Source organism: Monodon monoceros, unplaced genomic scaffold (genome assembly GCF_005190385.1).
Source record: "Monodon monoceros isolate NGI ecotype Baffin Bay Population unplaced genomic scaffold, NGI_Narwhal_1 Super_Scaffold_3, whole genome shotgun sequence".
NCBI classification, from domain to species: Eukaryota; Metazoa; Chordata; class Mammalia; order Artiodactyla; family Monodontidae; genus Monodon; species Monodon monoceros.
In genome coordinates this window covers 100,228,751-100,252,270 of record NW_021703780.1, presented here as the reverse complement: position 1 = coordinate 100,252,270, position 23,520 = coordinate 100,228,751, and the positions used below count along the sequence as shown (strand labels likewise).

Sequence of the window (23,520 nt, the reverse complement as noted above, 5' to 3'; positions counted from 1 at the left end):
ACTGCTTCGAGAACTAAGTACTTCGTACAGAGTTCACCAAATGGCAACCGCTGCTATCGTTATTATTATACCAACCTTTGAACAAAAAGGAAAAAACAATGTCGTCATAGTTTCCCCATCTATACAAAGAGGGAGGGGACTCTGGCCACGGTTCTACACCTGGGCCTTAAGTTCACATGAGACTGTCTTCGTGTTAGGAAACTGCAAACCAAGGAAATGAAATGGAAAGAATGGTCCTTTCCATCAAGGAGCAGAGAAGCTACAGCCATGTACGAACAAGGCATTAAAAGCTGTTAAAGTCAGAGCAACTAGGACCAGGCCCAGCGCCCCACGCAGACTCCAGAACCCAGCAAGAAGGAAAGCACTGAGGATATGCCATGATGGGCCGAGGGCTGCCGTTCCTTGCTGGGCATGTACCGGGGTCCTCAGTCACCAGGCAAAGCTGCACAGGCCCCACTTCACAGGTGAGAAAATCCAGGCTCAGACAGGGGAGGCAATATATCTGAAGCCACGCAGCTGGGGAGAGTCAGGGTTCTGTGCAACCCCGAGGTCCAGGCCCCGGGGCTCACGGCTTCACACGAGTAGTCTGGTTCCCCTACATCGAGCCCAGGGCCTGGCAGAGCAGGTGCTTGGCGACTGTCTGGTGAGTGAATAAAGGAACACAGGAAGTGTGACGTGGCTGCCCCTGGGGCTGCACACGTCTCTCCAGAGAACACAGTGCCCTCCGGGCCGGAGAGCGTGTACATCCACGGGTGCACTGCTCGCCGTGATGGCCGAGCACAAAGCACAGCCGGGGGCTCGGGGGCACACGCCCAACCCAAGTGCAGGCCCAGCAGGCAGACAAGCAGCAGTTACCACGCCACGTCCTCCACCACGACTGCCACCACTTTCCCCTCAGTAGCCACTCACGCAGCAGGAACAGCCAGATTCTCTAAGGCCACACCGACGACTTCTTCAAGAGCTGTAATGGCCTTTAAACTCGTTACGATTTGCTTTTTGAGAACAAATGATAAATCACACTCAACAGCCTTTGCACACCCTCCCCTCGCCCCCCAGGAACACACAGTTCCAGGGCACCCGGGCTATCTCCACAGGACTCTCTCCTGGCTGGGTCCAAACCCATCAGCCCTGTGCCGTCGCCTTGCCTCCGTGCTTACTGGGCGGATATTCCACACGTCACCATAATGCAGAGGAAATTTACAAAAGAGGAAGGAAGAAAATCCAATGGGTCCCTGGTGGTGGGAAGCACCTAGAGCTGACCTGGGCCAACTGTGCGTCTGACCGAGGACGGGGCAGCCAGCGCAGCGAGGGCTTCTAGCCGCCCGCTGGGAGGGCCTCGGGCCCCTCCATGAGCCAGCAGCACCACTCCCTGTCACAGATGGGGAAACAGAGGTTCGCAGGGTGTGGAAACTTGCATAAACTCACAGAGCTGAGCTGGGGTTTGGAATAACGGCTGTCTGCCTCCCCAAGTCCTTCTTCCCTGACGCCCTGAGCCGCCCTGGACCCACGGATTCTCCCAGCAAACCACGATGGCACATTCCAGAGCCCAGCCAGATAACACCCGCACACGCGCACGCGTGTATACTGAGCGCCTGGAGCCCTGTCCATACTCTTCCAGAAGGACCTATTTGTCCAGTCATCACGCTGTTTGACTGTGCAGCCGGCAGTCCCGTCCGTGTTTCGGAACCAAAGCTGTGTAAATATTAGCACAACCAGCTCAGAGTCCGACTTCCTTGAGCGAAAGCCCAAGGATGGCGGCAGGGCTGGCAGGGACCCTCCGCAGGCCTCCATCAGATCGTGTGGGTTCTACTCTGGGCTCACCTTGTAATGCTCTGGTCATGCCCCTGGATTCCCTGCCTCTATGTGCCCATGTGGAAAGGTAGGGTGGGAGAGGCTCGAAGAGCAGAGCACCCAGGACAGGTGCCAGGCATGCTGTTGGCCGGGGGGCGCGGCCGTGCCGGGACAGGTTGCCTTGGACCTGTTACACGCTGAGGGTGTCCCGAGGCCTCTGGAGCCTGCTGGGTCCTCTCTGTGTTTAGAGACGGGGAGAGGGCCCTCCTGGAAGGACTCTGGGCTGGGGGCAAGCTGGCCAGCCCAAGGAGCACCCTGCTAAGCCACCACAGGCCAGGGCTGCGCCGATCCTCTCCCGCCCTCCCCCAGGCACTCCGCAGCAAATGGGCCCCACCTGCTCGGAGGCCCGAGGGTGAGCTGCGGGCTGGGCCTGAGTAGGGCTTAATCTCCAGGGCACCTGGCCCGGCAGAGACCAAGAAGGAGCAGCTGCTCATCACCAGCTCTGACCACAAAAGGGCCCAAGCAGGCTTCTCTGTATCTGGAAGATTTAGACTGGCTACACGGAGGGACTTCCAATGAGAAGAGATGCAGGACGTAGGAACATGCAGAAGAGGTGGCCACGGACATCCCAACGGGAAGGGTGGCACTGGACCAGTCCTAACGGACGGAGAGACTCCTCAGGCTCTCTCTGCTGGCGATGGAGGAGGCCCAGCCAGCAGAGCATGCCGACTACCGTGTCCCCGCCAGCCTGTGGCCCCAGGAGTACAAAGACTGTGAGTTTTGCTCACTGCTGTGTTCCCAGTGCCTAGAGCAGGGACTGTATACAGCAGGCACTCACACCACAGAGCCCTGGTGCGGACAACAGAAGGCTCAACCTCAGTTTGCTCCCCTGCAACATGGGGATGCGGTACCGCAAGGACAATGCAAAGGAATACGGGGTGGACAGCTGCGCACGGCAGCGGCACCGGCACGTGTGGGATGCGAATATCATGACCTCCCCCCCCCCCCCCCCCCCCCCCCCCCCCCCGGCCGATGCCCTTGACCCCACACAGCTGGTCCTGCAGCTGCAGCCTGCCTGGCCTCCGCCCCAGACGCAAGTAGCCATGGTCCCTGGGAACCACACCCCACAACCCCACGTGGAGCCTCAGTCCCAGGGCCCCGGCCCCTGAGATGAGGTTGGGGGGCGCGGAGAGGAACATACATGCGTTCTCAGCGCAGCTGCCAGACACACACTGCAGAATTTCTGAACTCAGAGATCAAACGGCTGAAGGTGGGCTCCCGCCGCAAGGGGCCTGACACAAGCCAAGACCGTTTGTCAACAAATCCCCTCCGCCCCACAGCCCTGCTCCTCCGGGGGGCCTGCAGACAGCTCAGGGGGCACCTGTGCTGGCGGGAAGAGCGAGAAAATCGATATTCCCAGCACATACACACTCTCTCCCTCTCTCTCCATAAACACAGGCCCTTGGACGCTCAGCCAGCCACCCGCAGGCCCCGAAGAAGAAGAGGGATGATCTCTAGGGCACACACTCATGCCCGCCAGACTCCATCCCGGGCCGCACCAGACACACGTCAACAGACGCCCCCAACCCGACCAGCGGCCCCCTCGCAGCCCTGCTCAGACACAGCAGCAGCCACATAGAGCTCGACCTTCCTGCTCCAGGTGCACCGGTGCACTCCCAGGCGTCCCCGCCAGAGCACACCCGGGCACCTGCGCACAGCCCCGCACACTCTCCCCGGGGGCCTCCCGACAGAGCGGACACAGGCCCAGGGTCCAGCATCAACAGGCCTGACACCTCCGCCGGCCTGCCACCAGACACAGCACAGACGCCCGCTTACCACGCTCCCTCCCACAAACTCCCGGCCCCCTGCGGGCCGCCTGCGCCGGATACCAACTCCCAGTGGTCTCCCCACGAGACTCGCCCACACGGGCTCCCATCCGACAGTCGCTGACGAGCGCGAACGCACACTCTCCCCCGTTCTCGGGCCGCTCCTGGCCCGCACGCACACTAACGGGGAGCGCTGCCCCCGGAGCCCCCCAACCCCTCGCTCACACTCACTTGGACCCGCGTTGCACGACCGCACAAGCCCACCCCGCTCAGCCGGCCGCCCCGCCCCGGCCCTTACCCGCTGTCAAGCTCCAGCTCCAGCAGGGACTGCGTCCGCTCCGAGTTGCAGTGCAGGCACCACATGGCGGCCGCGGAGGGAGCTGGCGGGGCCGGGCGCCCGGGACCCAGGCCGGGCCAGCGGCGGCCGGACCCGGGCCGACACCCGACCGCCCGCGCCCTGCCCGCCCGCCACGCGACCACCTCGGGTCGCCCGGCCCAGCGCCCGCAGGTCCCCGCCGCTCCCGACCCCCAAGTCCGAGCCCCAGGCCAGCCGAGTCCGCCCCGCCGCCGCCCGCCGCCCGCCTGGCGCAGCGCAAGGCCAGGCCAGAGGAATGTGGCCCCGGCGGGGGCGGGGCCGGGCCGTGGGCGCGGGCGCGGGAGGAAGGCGCGAGGGGCGGGACCGCGGGCGGAGGGGCGAAGGGCGGGGCCGTGGGCGGGACCGTGCCGCGGGCGGGAGGGAGCGAGGGGCGGGGCCGCGAGCTGGAGCGGGATTCTCCCAAGGCGGCATCATACCCTGTCCCAGACATAGGCCTTCTCCTGGGAGCACTGCGCCCTCCCTCCAAGACGGAGCCCCCAGTAGCCATATGTCCCTCCCAAGCGTGTAAGCACAACAAATACAAAACCCCAAACCAGCCAACTGCAGCCTACTCTGCCAACGGCGCCAAGCTCTGCCACTCCTGACTTTGGCCTCAGTTTATAAAACGGGGCTTTTGCTTTCCCAGACAGGGCGGGTCTGGGCTCTGACACCCCTGCCCTGGAGATGGGGAGTGGGTCCCAGCCTGAGGCTGGGGATACCCTTTAGGGGACTTTTTGGGGAGGATCTGATGGAAGCAGCTTCTTTCTCCCTTAGCCCACCCAACCCTTTGCTCTCCCCTCACCCAGAGACAACTTCCAGACCCCCACGGCAAGCTTAAAGTAATACTAATTAGCATTTTAGAGCTTTTTACTGACATTTGGTCCTCAAGACAACATTGTGATGCAGGTGGAGTTATTACTGACCCCACTTTCCAGAAGAGGAAACTGAGGCTCAGTTTACCGGGGTTAACTCTGAGAGGCTCCCAGGCCGCACAGCTCTCCCTCCTAGAAGCAATCACGCCTCGCTGTTCTCAGTTTGCACATTTTTTGTATCGTCTGTCCTCCGGCTCCTTGAAGGCAGGCACAGTGCCCAGCACCCACGCTTGTGGAATGCCCAAATGTAGTTGGGAGACCTCAAGCAGAAAGACACGATCAAAACCCCACCTGTCCTGGGCCGCCCCACCCGCAGGTACATCTCCTGGAGGGCCAGGCAGCTGGCAGGTCTGCAGGGGTCAGGAAGCTGTGGGAAGCCACACATGCAGGGGCATCCGTTTGTGCCCTTCTGACTCTTTCATTTGGAGGGGGTGGTGCGACGGGCCCGTTGAGGAGCATTATTCCCAGATGGGGAACTGGGGCGGGTGGAGAACAGTGGAGGGAGAGGGCTGGGCTGGCCCTGCTTACGGCCGGGAAAGGGCAAGCCCTAGAGCCAGTTTAGTGCTCCAGGGTTCCCAGGCGGGAGGCTGAGCAGGAATCCACAGCCCATCTCCACATGCCTCCTCTTCACTTTTGATGTTTTCTTTGCTACATTAGAAATAAATGAAGACCTGCGAAGGAAGTCCCGTGCGCCACCTGAGCGGGCAGGGGTCCCCAAGTGGGTCTCGGAGACGGCGGAGGCCTTCTGGTGTTGTTTGACCCCGTGACCGCCGGGGCCTTGACCTGCGAGGTTGGAAAAATTACAGGGTGCACAGGCGGCCTCGGCTCTACAAACAACCAGCTGGGTGTTTAAAGCCCTAAGTAAAGGCGAAATCAGACGCGTGGGAGCATTTTTCTTTTAAACAATAAAGGTCATCATTCGGAAAAAAATAAAATAAAAATAAATGAAGACACAGGATGAGAGAAAATATTTTCAAATTATGCATCAAATAAGGGTCTAGTATCCATACTAGATAAAGGACTCTTACAACTCAATAATAAAATGGCATATAACCCAATTAAAAAATGGGCAAAGGACCTGAGCAGACATTTCTCCAGAAAGGATATATGAATGGCCAATAAGCACGTGAAAATTTGCTCAACATCACTAGTCATTAGGGAAACGCGAATCAAAGCCACAGTGAGGTGTCACCTCACGGCTACTAGGATGGCTGGAATCAAGATGGACAAAAGCCCCGCCACATAGGGTTCTGGAAGGAGAAGACCTTCACATGCTGCATGCTGGCTGGGGGTGGGGAGATGGGAGGGGATATAGTTGATAGGGTTGAAACAGTCCAGTTGGGGAGCGGGGTGGAGAAGTCCCACCCCCACTTGAACTGCCCTCTAAAAATAGGCTGTAATAAATGGAGCCAAGAGCGTCGCCCCTCAGCTGCTGGAGCGCTCCAGACACGGGCTCTGACCGCCTCACGACCCGGATTCTCCAAGAATTCCAGGCACTTCTCCAGGCCCAGGGCCTCACCGCCCGCCAGGATAGTCTTGGCGACATAGTTCCGGCTGGGATTTAGAAAAAGGGCGTTGAGTCTCCCTGTAAGCACTTGGACTACCAGAGGATGGAGTCCCTGGAAACCAAATGCCTCTTCATTCTCTCCTTTTATCTTCCTGCAGAGTGTGACTTCTGCTTCTGGCTCTCAGTTAATTTCCTCACAGATTAATAATTTAAGGAATCGTGAGGCAAGTGAGAAAGCCAAGCCTGGAGAGGTAGAGAAAGCCAATTTTTCTGCTGAGCAGAAATGACTAGACTGGGTAGAAGTCTTACACGTGCCATTTGGGCAAATTGCTTAGGCTTCTGAGCCGTAGTTTCCTTAGCTGTAAAGCAAGGCTCATCAGCCGTCTCTCCGCTGGCTAATCCACCGTGCCCTTTCCTTCAATTTAGCAAACATGCACCAGCGCATATTCCAGGCTGCTGTTGGGAGGCACAGTGGGGAGACATTGCCGTGACAAGTGTCCCTGGGGATGATGTTATGACAGTCTGGAGGAAGTCGCCCGTAACTCTGCCCCACAAGAGGCTCCAGAGGTGCAGGGACATTTAGGCTGGGCCTTGAGAGATGAATAGGAGCCCACCTAAAAGGCTGGAAGATGCAAGAAGTGCATGAAAATGTTTACTTTCACTGTATCGTCCTGGGTTTCAGTCCTAAACTACTTGCCTTGGCCCATTTCACACGCCCCCAACCTGACTCCATCCCCATCTCCTGGGCCTCTGACAGCCTCCCGTCTTCCACTGCCTCCTTGCTCTCCTCTGACCAGACATGTGGCACGCATGCCCCCAAAGAACAACCTTTGCAGTCCGTCTCCCAGAGGCCTCCTCCTGTGAGGCCTGGTCTGGCTCCTCTTTCCAGCCCTTGCCGAACCTCAAGCAACACTCCCCACTGTGCTGGCTGGTAGCCAGGACTTGGGTTTCAGCTTTCAATGTGACTTTACCCAGAAAGCCACCCTGACTGGCCCCCCAATCCAAGTCAGAAACTCCCTTTAATGCTCCCCGGTTCCTTGCCTGGGGCAGAGGAACTGTGCTGTCCTTGCCAGGCAGAGCTGGCCTGCGTCCTTCTCTGCAGCATCCCCTGTGCCCACTATAGGGCTGGGACACCAAGGTGCCCAGGCAAATCAATCAAATGCAAACTAAGGCCTGGGGGCAAGTCCAGCTCCCTGCATGCTTTTTTAAATAAAGTTTTATTGGAACAAAGTCACACTCATTCCGTTACGTATTGTGTACGGATACTTTTGTGCCACAACAAAGTTGAAGAGAGACTAGGGCTCGCGAGCCTGAAATATTTCTGTCTAGTTCTCCACAGAAAAGGTTTGTCAGCCTGACATAATGAAGCTCCCCTGAGGGAGTTTTGCATTAGCTCCACGTGAATTCTCTGGCTGTTCAGCCACCCCCCAGTTCCCTGCATCAGGGCTGTGGACGAGATCTGGGAAAGAGAGTCCACGTGCCATGGGGGAAGATGGTGATCGAAACGATAGGGCCAGGCCAGGCAACCTTCAGACAGATGGCCACAAGATGGGACCATCCACTGTTCGGAACACATACTTACAGAGAGAGCTACCTGCCCAGGTGCACAAAGACGCAGGTCCAAGGGTATTAGTTGTTTGTAACAGCAGAACGCGGAGAAGGACACAGACAACATCTGTCAATTGGTTATGTAAACTGTGGTACAGAGGAGCCCTACGTTAAAAGAACGGCAGCAGCGCTGCACACACTTGTAGCAAACGGTCTGAGACACAACATCTTGACAAAAAGTGCAGACAAGTGTGAAATGTGCAGACAATAAAACATACAGAACACTAGTATGCTTACGTAGCACAATACGCTCACAGACTGTTTCTTCAAGGAGACCCAAGAAACGGGTACTGGTGGCTGCCTCTGGAAAGGGAAACGGGGGTTCCAGAGATTCCTGGGGACACGGCTCTGCCCTCTAAGCTTGGGACACAGGGTGGGAAGGAGGAAGGAGCACTTTAGAACTACAGTGTTTGCAAAATTTTAAATAATTTTTTTAAAAGTCAGGGAAACGAAGAAATCCATGATAGACGTAACAATCCAAGGGACTACATGTCTTCTAGCATCTTCTAGGAGTCTCTGAAGCCCACCAGAGCCAGTCCGCAGAGGCCCCAAAGGCCAGACTGTACTGAAGCCGCCTCTTGGGCCACTCTGCGAGAGGTCGTGTCCTATGACAGCCATAAAAACAGGTTATGGTCAAGCCCATCCGAGCTTCTCTCCTAGTGTCTGTTGATCACTAGTAAGTTACTCTTTGCATCACTGAAAGGATCCTCCCCATGTCACAGCCACAGCTCTGTGACCCTCCCTCCAGCCCAATCCTTCACTCCACAGACAGGGAAACTGAGGCCCAGAGAGACGAAGGGATGAGCGCAGGCGTGTGGCCAGGTCCTAGAAACAGTGACCCTGACCCAAGCGTCCTACCTGCCAGGCCACAAGCCCCCGCTGCTGGGATGGCATGGCAGGGATGGGGACTGTCCAGCATACAGCCTGCGTGTGGGTGAGTTGTGGGTTCCGTATGGAATGGAACTTATTTATCTGAGTGTCGGATGCCATGAAAAACCACAGACACTGCACAGAACAGAGGACTCTGTAGCGTGATCTCTCTGGGAGCCCAGTCAGCCCCCCAGAGGAGAAATTTCCCAGGTAAATAAAGCTGCTCTTATTAAGTGCCAAGTTATTTTTAAAATTTCAACCAGTTTTCATAGAAACCTCTGCAAATCACGGACTTCCCTAATCTTACTAAACAAAGTAAACAAAATGACCCTGGGATAACTTATCTTGGGAGCCTGCGGTCACCCGGAGGTAGTGTAGGGTTGTTTACCGTGAACCAGACTATTTACCTGCTCAGGTACTACCTTGGTGACATCTAGCCCCTGACTCTCTCCAGCCCCATTCCCAGCTACCATCCCTCCCATACAGTGACTCCCAGAATGCACCAAGCACTTTCCTGCCCCAGTGCCTTTGCTTATGCTGCTCCCACTTCCTGGGTTGCCCTCTTCATCTGCTTGGCAACCTCCGACTCAACCTTCAAGGCCCAGCCCAAATGCCACCTTCTCTTTGAAGCCTCCCCTAGTGCCCCCACCCCCCTAGGCTAAGCGAGAACCCCTCACCCAGGCTGTGGGCACCTTGAGGGCAGGGACAATGGCACTCCATCACTCTCCCGGTGGTGGGGCTCAGGTGCGACTACTGCTTCACATAACCGGCCTGGTTCCAGACACCTGTCCTGGCACCAGGGGAAATGGGTCCCAACCACAAAAAACTCACTGGTACTTGGGTTGGCCAAGACCTGACCCACGCTGGTGAGATGAAAGCGGCCTTAACGTTAGCGTACCCTAGAAGTTGAGAGCCGGAAGGAGTCACCCAGTGACCCAGTGCAGCCTGCTCTTATGCAGATGAGGAACCGGAGTCCTACAGTCCCCAGGCCAGCCTGGGGCACAGCCAAGAACAGGGCATCCTTTCCTCAGCTCCTTCTCACTGCTCTGGCAAAGGAAGCCACAGAGGTAGGGAACCATTGTGGTCGGCGGTGTACGGAGCTCTTTTCTTGTGGTCTTTAAATGAACACTAAGAATTCGATGCAGTTGTTATTAATGCCAACAGCTGACAAACGGGTGAACAGTCCTGCAAGGGTCTGGGAAAGCTCCTCCAGGAGGGTTACAATAATGGGACCACATGGTTGGGACACAGGGTCAGATGCAAGAAGAAAGAAAACCCCACATGGGATGGGGTGGCTCTGTGGAGCTCTGACAAACCTAGCACGACGATCCTCAGTGACTGACAAAGTCAACAGAACAGCCAAGAATGATCACCTCCTCTAAGAAGACCTCCTAGCTTGGATCCCCAGAGCACTTGTCACCCCTGCAGCACGGCAGATGCTGGTTTGTTATAAAAGTGAAGGAAGATGGGGGTGGCGGCCACAGGTGAGACCGTGCTCACCGCATCCCTCCCCAGTCTGGGCACTCGTGGGGAACACCCCCTCTGCCCTCATCCCTCTGCTGGGCCCAGCCAGATGAGCGGAACTGCTTGTCCTGAAGCCCCGGGGAAAGGGCCTGCAGAGAACAGACCTGCGTCTTCTAAGTGCGGCCACTTCAGTTATGAGCCTATTCAAGTGGATGGGAAATGGCCATTGGCCGGATTTCTTGCAGGATTCAAGGGGCCTGACAACATCAGGAAGAAATTCAGAAGCAAAAAGCTGAACTGCTTTCACCAGTGATGGTCTCCTCCCTGAGCCCCCTCAGCCCCGAAATTACCCTGTTCATCACACTCCCCGTCAGGGAGCCCTGCCAGCCCCAGGACACAATCAGAAGTGCCCCTCACACTCAACCCTCTTTTCCTGGCTGGTGGCACAAAGGAAGCCACCGCCAGATCTCAGGGAGGGAGGGGTATGCTTATGCCGAGTCCCTCCCTCGGGGAGAGCTCCAAGAAACTGGCTCCAGACTGTTCTAGGACCGCCCCGTGCCCACTCCCCGTGCCTGAGAACAGCCTAAGCCGCCCCCAGGTAAAGCACACCCCCGTTCTCTCCATCGTGTCTAATTCCCTTTAGCCCATCTCACCGCCTGTTTATCTGGCTCAATTACTTGTTCCCTTGTTTACTGTCTATCCTCTACCAGAATGAAGCGTCACCACGGTGTCCCCAGCACCCGGAAGGCGCCTGGTCTACAGCACGTGCTCAATAAACAATGAACAAACAAATCATGTAGAACCAGATTCATTCTGCTTCAGGGCCAGCCATGGGGCCAGCCCCCTCCATGCTACCCACTCACATCCTGGTCCTATTCAGTCTGAGCCAACGCCCCTCTTCTCATGAAACTGGTGTTCAGAGACACTGCTTCTCATAACCAGGGTGCCCAGTACTTAAGGAACCTGTCAGCTAAAGATTCTCTAAAGAGAGGTAGCCCTGGGGCAAAGCGAATGACCATTCTTGAGGCATTTGGGTTTCTTTCCCAGGAGCTGCGTTTCACCTGCAGGGCCCACCTGCACTAAAAGGGGCAGAGGTGGGGGGCTGCTAGGCCTTGCCCTGCCATGGACCACCCCACTGGCGGCACTGATTCTTAACTGTCATGCCCACACCGCTACCAAGGGCCAGCCCAGCCGAGCCTCAGTGGCCCTCTGCTTTAATGAATAGAACGTTCATTTATAACAAGTGCTTGGGACGCCTGTTTTGCAAACGGATGCCACTAAGTGCTCCGAAAACAACAGCTTCTCTTAAGTGGGTTAAACATTCCCCTCTGCAATCGTCTTTATGTTATTGATTTAAACAACCCCTTCTCTGGTCCCGGTGGGAGGAAGACTTCGACCAGCCTGACCCGGCTCCACAGATTTGGAATCAATGGGTGCGGGAGATGTGCAACATCTGATTCACTATTTGAATAAATAGATAACCGGCACATGTGCGTTCCTGAACGTGACCAGCAGCTGCCCCCCAGGCACAGCCTGGGTGTCTCAGAGCATCCGAGACACATCAGATGTGGGCCCTGCCCTCGGGAAGTTCGGTGGGGAGGGGGCGGGAGGCAACTCACATCGGTCGGTGCCAGCCCTGCTTCCAAACACGTTCACGCAATTCTCTACAAGGTGGGGTCACATCTCAGCTTCTCACAGAGGCCCTGAAGCCCACAGAGGGTAAGTAATTTGTCCAGAGACACACAGCCCATAAATGATGGAGCCGGGAGGAGAACCCAGGAGAACGCTGTGTCCTTGCCCCTCCACCAGCAGTTCTCAGAGTGTGGTCCCAGAACAGCAGTAACCGCAGTCCCAGCTGGGAATTCTGAGAAATGTACATTCTCACCCTCCAGGTGATTCTGACATCTGCAGAAGTTTGAGGATCTCGTACTGTGCCAGGGCACTACAGTGGGTGATCAATGCAACCATGGGATCAACCTGGCACAGAAGCAGGAACGACTGTGAGCTGATGGGGTGGCCATCAGGGAGGGCTTCCTGGAGGAGGTGAAGCCTGCATCGGGATTTGTGGCATGAATGGGAGTTCACTGAAGGGCACCCCACGTACAGGGAACAGCATATATGGGAGCGTGAAGTGTGGGGATGGGTGTGCTGTGAGGAATGAGGCCAGAGGATGGGGCTGGGGTTTCATCCTATGGGTGTGTGTCGCTGGGGAGGCAGCCGGCAGAACTGGCCTGGATTTATCCCCAGGTGAGTTTTCCCAACAACCACATAAACACCTGTATACCAATTACTTAATACTATTCTTCGTATCGGGCACACGTTATATCTGCTCCATCTGTGAAAAGCCAGTCTCGCTGAGCATAAATTGAATTTTCCCATAAAAAGAAATCACCCAAACCAATACACTGTTATAAAATCCTGCTCAGATCTTGTTATCAGAAGAAGGCCTATGCTTGAGGCTTGCTCTGTCTTTCTTTAAAACAGAGATTAGCAAGTATCGAGAATCCACGTTACAGAGGGCAGCCAGAAAACAGAAGAAGGAGGCTCTTTATGTTCTGGTAGGGAATGAGATACAAGATATATTATAAGTGAAAAGGCTAAATTTAGAATGCTGTATGTGCCTAACAAAAAAGGGAAGAAGAATACATACACACACACACACACACACACACACACACACACACACACACACACACACCACGCTGATAGACACGCAAAGTATCTCTGGATGGTGTTTACCTCTGGGGGGCTGGGGCTGGGAGAGGGCTCACTGTTTGTCTTGTAGCCTTTTATATCTTTCACTGTTTAACCATGTGACACATTACTTCCTATAAAATAAGGAAATAGAATTAAGCTTTTTTTGGAGTGATAAAGAGGCATTAAAGAGATATTAGCCCCGACCAACACTCCGGGCTCAGTGTAATCGGAGGGGCTAAAAGAACTCCAGGAGGGGAAGAGCTTTCTCCCGGGTTCGTATGATGGGCTCCGTGTCACCCAAGGCAGCATCTACGGCTCACCTGGAATCATTTCACGCCCACCTGTGGCCTGGGTCTTACAGTTCCAGAAACCCAGGAATCTGAGAGTACGCTCTCTGCAGCAAGAAATAACGCCCTGAAGCTCATGAGGAATTCACAGCACCCTGAGGCTGCGGAGGGCTGTCTGGTGCCACCGGGACTGAAGGCGGGGTTCCAGGGCCCTGGTCCCCTCCCTCCTCTTGGGAACAAAACCTGGCTGCTGCCTCACTGTGCACCTCCTGCATTGTGAGTGAGGAGAAAAGGTCCCCGGGGGCACCTCCTGCACGCAGGCGGGTGCCTGCAGCTGGACGGCCGCTATCTCTAGGAATCACTCATCAAGTCCCGTTATTTAGTCCATAAGGAAATTGAGACACAGAGAGGTTAGTGGCTGGAGGCCACTCAGCTGGCCGTGGCAGAGCTGGGATTCCGACCTGGGGGACCATGTGTGAAAAGTCTAGGGCTGGTGGGCTTCCCTTGTGGCGCAGTGGTTGAGAATCTGCCTGCCAATGCAGGGGATACGGGTTTGAGCCCTGGTCCGAGAAGATCCCACATGCCGCGGAGCAACTAAGCCCGTGCGCCACAACTACTGAGCCTGTGCTCTAGAGCCTGTGAGCCACAACTACTGAGCCCACGCGCCGCAACTACTGAGCCCGCGTGCCACAACTACTGAAGCCCGCGTGCCTAGAGCCCGTGCTCCACAACAAGAGAAGCCACAATGAGAAGCCCGTGCACCGCAACGAAGAGTAGCCCCAGCTCGCCACAACTAGAGAAAGCCCACGTGCAGCAGCGAAGACCCAACACAGCCAAAAGTAAATAAATTAAATTAATTAATTAAAAAAAAAAGTCTAGGGCTGGGAATAGAATCTGACCCCATGAAATAGTAACGCTCGAGGCCCACGCTGGGCCCCTCCAGGTTCCTGGAGCACATCCGCCAATGAGCATCTCTTACACAGCACAATCCACAGACAATTCTGGTCTCTCTGGTAATTTCCATAAATGACTGTAATTTATGTGTTAATAGCACAGATATCAAGGTTTGGAACCCCCTGGAGTGTTAGAAACGTAATTTGTAATTACAAGCACACAACAATTTGTTCAATGTCAGCGATGTGTCCAGTAATTATCACGCTGGTGAAGAGGAACCCATATCGAGTACAGCGGGGTGCACGGGGGCCAGGGACAGAGAGCCAGCGCTGGGGGTGCTGGGCTTGGGCCTGCGCGGTTTCCCTCAGGGCCATGTCCTATTCCAGGATCCCTCCTTTCCCTCCCGCAGTGCCCCGTCCTGGGGGCATTTGCACCCGGTGGGCCTCTCACGGGGCTCGGCCCTGCCTGCAGGCACCCAAGCACGGACAAGCAGGCACCCCTTCCAGGGGGCATCCCTAGAGGAAACTGCCCCCTGCCCTCAGGAGGGGCCCTGTGTACGGGCCTGCTTCCTGTCCTTCCTGGGCAGTCTGGGGACAACGCTACCTTCCAGTAAATTCCCTCTTGCTTTGGTCAGCCAGCTTGCTGTAGGCTGCTTGCAATCGCGGCTCCAGCTTCTGCCCTTGGTCTCCCTTAGTGACCACCCATGGTTCCGAGGCAGGGATGGCTGGTTGCACTCCCAGTGGCAGTGGGTGCCCTTCCCTGAGCACCAATTCGGTGCTGGGTGCTCCAAGGGACTCCCATCGGGTAAGCAATCCTTCCACCTACAGAGAGGGTACCGTCCACATCTTACAGAAGGAATAGGACTCAAAAGGACCAAACCACTTGCCCAAGATGCCAGATCACACACCAGCCTCGGGGAGCCGGGATGTGATACCAGCGACGGGCCAGGTGTGAGCGTTCCCACTCTGGAGCCCAGCCTCTGGTGGGCAGGGCACGTCTTCACTCAACACACGTCGGCTCCCTGTGCTTCCAGCCCCCATGCCAGTTGCGGGGGCCCCGGTGGAGCAGGGGAGGCACTGCCAGGCCCTGCAGGCCTCCTGGGTGCCCAGCCCTGGCTGGGCCAACATTCCTTGGGCACTCAGTGTGTGCTGACGCACGCCCACCCTGGGAGGGGCACCTCATTATCTGCATTTCACTGGTTGAGGCTGCAGAGCGGAGATCTGGGCCGCAGCACTCCCCTGCAGAGGGTGGTTTCACCCAGCTGTCCCCCTGTCAGGCTTGGTGGCAAATTTAGATCGGCTTAAAACGTCAGCTCAGGTCACAACTGATGGATGGTCCTCGGAGGGGATGAAAGACGGGGTGCTGGCAACTGCGGGCTGGAGCCACCGAACCAGCAGTCTGGGTGCCACTTGGGGTGCGGGTGAGGGCAGGGGGAAGCGTGGCTCCGCCCCGGCCTGACAAGAGCTAGACCCAACCCCACCTGACGTGCGCTGGTCCCTGCTGGGCCAGCCCACCGGTCACCTCTGAGGGGCTGGCGCCACCTGTCGCCCTGCTGGAGAACTGCAATCTGGCCTTCCCAGCCCCAAGCCTCCTGGACAGGGAGGTGCCCAGCCACGGGGCAGGTGCCCAGAGGGGCAGCTGAGGCAGCCTCTGGACCCCACGGTAAGCTTCCTCATTCAGATCTCCTCCTTCCGGCACAACCTAAGACACCCTCCACCCTGCCGCCCCCATCCCCATCATACAGCAGGAGGGCAGCTGGACTGCAGGAAGCAGAGCCAGGACTCAAACCCAATTTCACTGACATTTCTATCTAACAAGTCACTGACCTGCTTCGAACCTTGGCTCCTCGCTGCTTAAGAAATAAGCAGCAAACTCCTCACCACGCCCACAGCTCCCATGGATTCAGCCTCTGCCTGCCTCTGCCCTCCGTCTCGGCTCCAGCCTCATACCCGGCAAGTTGGCTCCTGCCCCTGGGCCTTTGCACGTGCTGTTCCCACTGCCGGGTGCATACGTCTCTCTCTTTTCACCTACTTATCCCTGACTCCACTTTCAAGGAAGCCTTGCCTGACCTCCTTACAGGCCCCACTGAGCAAGTCCTCCCAGCCCCTGGTCCATGCTGTTCGCGGGGGCATTTCCCTCTCCTTCACTGGACACCTCCGTGAGGATAAAAGTCACGTCTGTGGGACTCACCATTTATTGCCAGCCTGGCACACACTAGGTGCTGGAGAAATATATGTGCATGAGATGAGTTCATATGAGTTCCTGTCCCCAAATCAACACGCCTTCACAAATAAAGTGGCCCTGCTCAAGGGGCTGGGCACAGAGGTAAGGGTCCTTCATACTTGAGCTTTGTGGGGAGTATTAACAGATGCTAAAGTGGAGGGTCTCTGCTGAGGAGTCCTGACCAGGAGCAGCTAGAGCTGCAATGTGGATGCATGCACATGGTCTCTGAGCCATGGCCCCGTTCCCTCTGAGGATCCACTGGGCTGGGTTTACCCAAGCTGCTCCCACAGACAAAGGAGAGTGTTTGGAGTTGCCTTTCCCCTGGGTTTACCAGCAGCGTCCTGGAGGGAGATTCTAGAAAACCGAGCAGAGGGAGGCCGCGTAAGTGGAGAGCAGACACCTCACCAGGCACCTCTCCTTCACTAGTGAGCATGCAGGGCCTGCGTGTGAATTTGGGAAAAGCGCCCTCTTCTGGTGGACACAGCCTCTCAGGCCTGTGGCTTGCTAACAGTGCATTCTTCCTTTGCCAACTGCTCTTGTGCAGTGCACAACCTGAACATCTGCACACGGGCAGCGCCTGGACCTCTGCCCCACTGGGTAACTGGCCACCCTCCCGACACCAACGGTGGATCCTGCTCTTGCTTCAAGGGGGCAGGGAGCCTTTCTGATGAAGCCTCCTAGTCACGCACATAGGGTACGTTACCACATGTGGCCACCTGCTGCCTTCCTTTCTCAGAGGCTGGGAGAGATAAAGCCCTGCCCCCAGCCCTCTGGGAGCTTTCCCTGGCAGAGATAAGAAGCCGGCAGGTCCAGGAGTCACAAGGCCCACAGAGAACATATCAGTGAGACTTAGCGCTGATCTCGGCTGTTTCCCAGAGAGCACCATCAAAGCTCAAGAGGAAGCAGTGAGAACTCCAGCCTACATCACGCGCTTCTTCCCTGGGCGGGATGGGTGAGGCGTGGCTTGCTGGGTCCTCAAGAAGATAGACCCTTGGTCCACTCACTGGGGCCACCACGCGCCCTGGGTTTCTGCACTGAGTCGGGAGCCCAGAGGAGGCTCAAGGTCACCCGATGGACAGCTGGCAGCGGGCTGGGCCTCAGCCAGGTCCCCAGGCTCCACCCTTGCTCCAGACCCAGATCTGCTGCAGTGGGGAGGAGGGGGAGCCGGTCTCCAACTGGGCCTTCCCTGGGCACAGAGGGACCGTTCTTTGCAGCTCAACAATCCCCCTGTTTGCCCCGTGCCAGGCTGCAGCCCCCCTCAAGTCCTGCTGACGAGGAAGATCTGGTGCCAGCATCCACAAATATGCGTGCCTTCTGCAGGGAAGCAGCCATCAGGCTCTCTAACCGGGTGGGTGGATTTAAAGGCCCAGAGGGAAGTCACAGGATAGGGGCAGAGCAAGTTGCTGGGTGCTCTCTTTAAAATATGGCAGAGGAACAAATATATACATAGGAACATTTCTGACCAGATACCCCCAAAATGCTCATCCTGTTTGCTCTGGGGAGGGGGCGAGGGGCATACATCGTTTGCACTGTATACTCTTATAATGTTGAACATTTTACCACGTGCCTGTATTTCCTAAGCAAGTATTAAACTCATAGGAGTAAGTGCATGCATAAAGCCCAGGAAGAAAAGAAATGCACAGGAGCTCAGAAATTCAGAGGACGCAGTGAACTCAGGTATTGACCTTCCCTGTAAAAACAAAAGCTAAGTGCCCGAGTGCCTGCTGGGAGTGGACGTGTTTGGAAGCCCTTTCATGCACGGTGGCATTTCAGAGCAGCCTGGAGAGGTGGGGCCTACTATTGTCACCCCACCATGGCACGAACGTGGAGACAGAGCCCAAGTCTTACCCGCTAGCCTAGGCTGAGCTGGGCCCAGAGCCGCCGGCTCTTGCTCCCGCCCTGATGCCCCCCCCCCCCCCCCCAGCCCTCGCAAGGACCTAGAGTTCTCAAAGAGCCCCAGGGAGCAGCAGCTCTGCGCCAGAGGGACTGTGCCTTTGGGCAGGGGGTGAGCAGAGCCTGCGACTTCCGGGGTCACGTAGGCAGCCTGCTGATATGCTGGGGACCGTCCTCCCAGCCCGGGCCCCAGCTGGGCCATAGCCCATCTCCGAGCCTCAGTTTCCTCATCTATTAAATGGGCGAATCTTCCCTCCCTTGCAGGGTTGGAATAAAGATCACCCGAGGGGAAGTTCCCGGCACATAGACGGTGCTCAGCGCACACCCACTTCCTCTCCCTCTTCCCTGCCCCGAAGACTCCAGGAGCACGAAGGTACCGGCCATTGCGGGGGGGGGGGGGGGGGAGGCACCAGGATCTGGAAGGCAGACTGGAGGTTGGCAGTGCCACCACCGCCCGCCCCCCCCCCAGCGGGCAGGCCCGACGACGCGGAGTCCCTCGGGAACCGGTGGGCAGGTGCGTGTACGTGTGTGTATGAGCCCGGGTGAGTGTGCACAGGGCCCTAAGACTGGCAGGTCCTTGCTCTCGGCCGCCGCCCTCCACCTCCTGGCTCTCGGCTTCCCCCAATAGACCCAGATGGAAAGAGCTTGCGGGGGAGTGAGGCGGGGACATTTCATTTTCCAGACAGAAGTTCCCAGAGCTGGGCAGGGAAGACACAGCCAGGGCCCCCCGGGCCCTCTCTTACCTTGCTCCAGTGCCCCGGCTGCGGGTGTCCTGAGGCAAACAGTGCAGCCTCGCTGGCCTCTGGGGGTCTCCTCCGCAGCCCACAGAGCTGAGCTCCCTCGGCCCCCACGGGGGTCTGTGCAGTGGACGGTGCGGGTCATAAGCCCTGAGCCCCTGCTTAATCCGCCAGAGCCCGAGTCAGCGCCAGCTGGACACGTGACGGGCCCCACAGACCTGTTTGTCAGGAGTGGCAGCTGGTCCAGTGGGGGAGGGCTGGCCGCCCTGCCCTGCCCCCGGGTGCTGTCCCTGCCGGGGCTCCCAGGCCTGAGCCTGAGGTCCTGGGCTCCTGCCTGCCCGGGAAAGGTATGAATATGCGCGGGGTGGGGCGGGCAGGGCAGGTAGGGGAAAGGGACACACATGTCACCAAACGGCGCTGGGCAGGCTGGGAAATGGGGTGTGCGTGCGTGTGCGTGTGCGTGCATGCGTGCGTGTGGGAAATGGGACTCTTAACTCATGCCCTTTACTAACATCAATTCCTCGTAGATTAAAAATCTAATGCAAAAGGTGAATTCATGACCACAGGGTAGGAAAGGACTCTTAAAACACAAAACAAAAATAAAGTGAAAGTGGGCTTCCCTGGTGGCGCAGTGGTTGAGAGTCCGCCTGCCGATGCAGGGGACACGGGTTCGTGCCCCGGTCCGGGAAGATCCCACATGCCGCGGAGCGGCTGGGCCCGTGAGCCATGGCCGCTGAGCCTGCGAGTCCGGAGCCTGTGCTCCGCAACGGGAGAGGCCACGGCAGTGAGAGGCCCGCGTACCGCAAAAATAATAATAATAATAAAATTTTAAATAAATAAAGTGAAAGATTTGATAGAAATTAAGAACTCTTGAGATTAAGATGTTCATTCCAAGACCCCAGGAAAAGTGAAAAATGCAAGATATTTACAACATATACAAATGACAAAGGACTGGAATCCGGAATACCTAAAGAATCCTCCAAATCAACAAGAAAACAAAAAGACAGCCCAAGGTAGGCAAGAAGCTTGAACAGTCACCTCACCGAGGAGGAGATCCAAACGGCCAATAACCGTACGAAAATGCTCAACCCCATCAGCAGTCAGGGAAATGCGGATTAAAACCATTACACGCCCACCAGGAGAGTAAAGATGGCAGAGACTGACAACAGGTGGTGCCGCTGGGAGTGGGGGGCGACTGGACGGAAGGACCACAGTGCTGGTCTGCTCTATGACATTGAACATGTGTGTCCTGTGTGGCCCAGTTCCAGACAGGTGCCGGAAAGGAGGTCATACGTGCACTAGGACGTGGGCAGGTTCAAGAACACAGCCCCGAACTGAAGACACCCTGTGTGTCCATCACAGAGACTGGATAATAAACGGTGGCCTAGCGATGCAGTGGAATACGAACAACATGGCCGTGACGAGGACGAGCAACAGCTCCTCGTGACTTTAAGAAGAAGCCAGACCTGGAGAAATATCTACAGCTTAAGTCTACGTATAAACGAGTCAAAAATAACGGGCTTCCCTGGTGGCGCAGTGGTTGAGAGTCCACCTGCCGATGCAGGGGACGCGGGTTCGTGCCCCGGTCCGGGAAGATCCCACGTGCCGCAGAGCGGCTGGGCCCGTGAGCCATGGCCGCTGAGCCTGCGCGTCCGGAGCCTGTGCTCCGCAACGGGAGAGGCCACAACAGTGAGAGGCCCGCGTACCGCAAAAAATAAAAAAATAAAATAAAATAAAATACTTTGCCAAAAAAAAACAAAAACAAGGCCATGTGGTAAAGAGTTGTTCAGACAGGTGGTAAGACAGTGACAAGAAGAACAGTATTATCACAAATGTCAGGATGGTGAGCACCCCTGAGGGGCAACAGTTGAGGGGGAGCCCACGGGGCGGGGCAGGGGGCTTCTGGCAGCGCGTCGTCTCGGGGCCCGGGTGGTGGTCTCACAACGTGTGCGTTCCTCTTATTTCTGCTGAGGCTGCTGTATGCCTGTCTTTTCGCCTTTCTGTTTGACAGGTCACCTGTCACATCTAAAATAGAAAGGTACGTGTGGTGTGGCACGCAGAGGGGACAGGCAGGGACCCCAGCTATGACGGCAGTGCAGACGTCAGTGCAGCACCACATAGGGCACCGGAGCTGGAGGGGCATACCTGCTGTTTCATTTCACAAACGAGAACCGAGGATCAGAGACAGGAAGGAAACTGCCCAAGTTTGCACAGCAAGTGGGAAGCCAGCAGGGCCAGGACTGGAATCTAGGTCTCCCGGAGCCCAGACAGGGTGAGGGGGCTCCTTCTCATCCCCCTTTACAATGGAAGAGTTCTTCCATTGCAAAGCAGCTTTAACACCGACCAGGGCAGACTGTTTCTTTTTAGCACTCACTGAAATTCTGTTTGTTTACTTCTTTGTTGCAGGTCTCCTGCTGCTGAAATCAAAGCTCCTGGAGGGCAAGGCGTTTTGTCTGTGTGGCTCCTGTGCTATCATCACAGGCGCTCCATAAATATTTGCTGAATGAGAAAATCAACAGAGCTGGCATTTCTATTTGGACTTTGCGGCCTTAGGAATACTGAGTGGCTTCTCAATATCCCCAAAGGAGAAAATGGAAACTAGCTGTATGACATTGACACACTTTCCAGAATTACCTTCATAACTGCCTTAGGAGATTGGCCCTGTCATCACTCCCATTTTAAAGAGGAGGAGACTGAGGCTCACGGAGGTGCAGGAAGCTAGGGAGCTGAGAGCTGGGACTGGAACCCATCCCAGCGGCAGGCTGGCCCTCCGCTGGTCCATGCACCTGACACAATCAGGATCTGCGGCTTCAGCCCCTCCTCCCGGCCCCCAATCCTTACAATTTCCAAAGTGCTTTCCGGACTCTTTCAAACTTCTTCAGCTCAGGGAGGGGAAGGGACTTGTCTAAAGCAACAAGGAGTTCAGCTCTGACCTCAGGGCTTCCCAAGTTACTGTGGCCGACAGTGACCCCAGTGCTCCGGGATTGGCCATAAGACTCTCAATTTCCTTGCTGCTTCACGCCAAACCCTCAGGCCCCTTGGCCAAGTCCAAATCCTGGAGCAGCCAGATAATGGAGTGTTCCCATAATACCCCGAGGCAACTGGCTTTATTAAAACAGCCTGGCACTGAGCATTTTTCCAAACCTATATTACCATCCTGATAGCTTTCACTAAGTCCTCAGATTAAAAAAAAAAAAAAGTCATTGGCTCCGGGAGCCCTGGAGCTAAAATGGCCGGCCCTCCAGGGCATCGCGCGTAACCGAGGTACAGGAGTCTTCTCCACTGCCGCAGCTTGCATACCTCCAATGAGGACAACTCACTGCCTTTTTTCTTGTTTAGATCCACCTCAGCTGAGCACAGCAAAGCCTCACATTAGCCCCTGGCGCTGGGGACCCGCAGGTGCCTCAGCCGCTGTTCCGCCCTCAGGGGGTTCAGTCTGGTAGACGACGACGAGACTGTCATCCCGACAGGACTTCCTTCTAAAGAGGCAGCAGATGAGGCCCAAACGCATGTACCTGGTCACAGGACCCCTTTGCAAGCCTTCCTACCTCCGTCCAGACAGCCCGCGTGCATTCATGGGGTCAGTCCCCTCTGAGCACCCTAAGCCCCCGCGCCTCCCCAGGCCATCTGGGTGCGCAAACTGCCAAGCTGTCGGGACACTAGGGCCCAAGTCACGGAAAAGACTCCGGCCAGCGGCGGGTGGGGGTGTGCAGCATTCTCAGTGGGTCCCACTGGCCCGTGCGGCTGACATCATTGCTTTGATATTACGCTTCTAGAGCCTTCATACACATTAGCAGATGGGTTTGTGGTTTCGAAGATGAAATGGGCTGATACAAGTGAGACCCCGTGAGAAGGTCGCGCACGGAGTAGATGCTTAAAAGACGCTTGCTGGGTGTGAACTGTACTCACACCGGATCAGAAGGCCACATACACTCAGTTCTTTGAAGAGTCACCGAGAACTTGGCTGCCTGCACCGTGCCTTTCCAAGCCGGCACTTGTGTGTTAGGGCCACTGAAGAGCTCAGGCAGTGGCGGGCGGGTGTCCTGCATTCAGGCCTACCTATGTCCCAGGCCCCTGTCCCCCCCCCCCCAGTTCAGTGACAATGGGACCCCCAGGGGAGGCAGACACAGAGACTCTGGGCAGATTTTGCTGAAGAGGTGACACCAACGGGTGAAGGCTGAGCAAAGGTTTCTGGGTGGCGCAGGTGGGGTGGGCATACCTGCAGGAGCCAGGACGGGCAAGGCTGAAGGCTGGGCCCGGTGGGAAGGCAGCAGGCACTGGAAGATGCCGCCCCCAGAAGCGGGTCTGAGTCACACTTCACAGTGTGGACACCAGGTCTGAGCAATGGCAGTAGGTGGAACCCTGGGCCTCATACAGGGACCTGCCCCAGTGCCTTCACCCAGCCTCTTTCATGCAAGAAACATCATCTCCTGATAGGTGCAAGCAACCCCATTCCCTACCCCCTAATTATGAGGGACGGGGTGGGGTGGTGATGA

At 56.6% G+C, this 23,520-nt stretch overlaps 1 protein-coding gene across 7 annotated transcripts in view; it reads right to left on the bottom strand.

Annotated features, from left to right (window-relative positions):
* IQSEC1 (IQ motif and Sec7 domain 1) overlaps window positions 1–23,520 on the bottom strand; it is a 158,760-nt gene that overhangs the window by 62,997 nt on the left and 72,243 nt on the right. Inside the window, exon 1 of one of the 7 annotated variants that reach the window (XM_029242083.1) lies at window positions 19,031–19,717. The exons of 5 other annotated variants lie outside the window; for them this stretch is intronic. Coding sequence is in view for 1 of the 2 variants with exons in the window: in XM_029242079.1 (XP_029097912.1) it covers window positions 3,916–3,980 (65 nt within the window). In the remaining variant the exon portion in view is untranslated. Of the gene's footprint in view, window positions 1–3,915; window positions 4,206–19,030; window positions 19,718–23,520 lie in introns of those variants that run through there. One more of the 7 variants, XM_029242079.1, reaches the window with a different exon arrangement.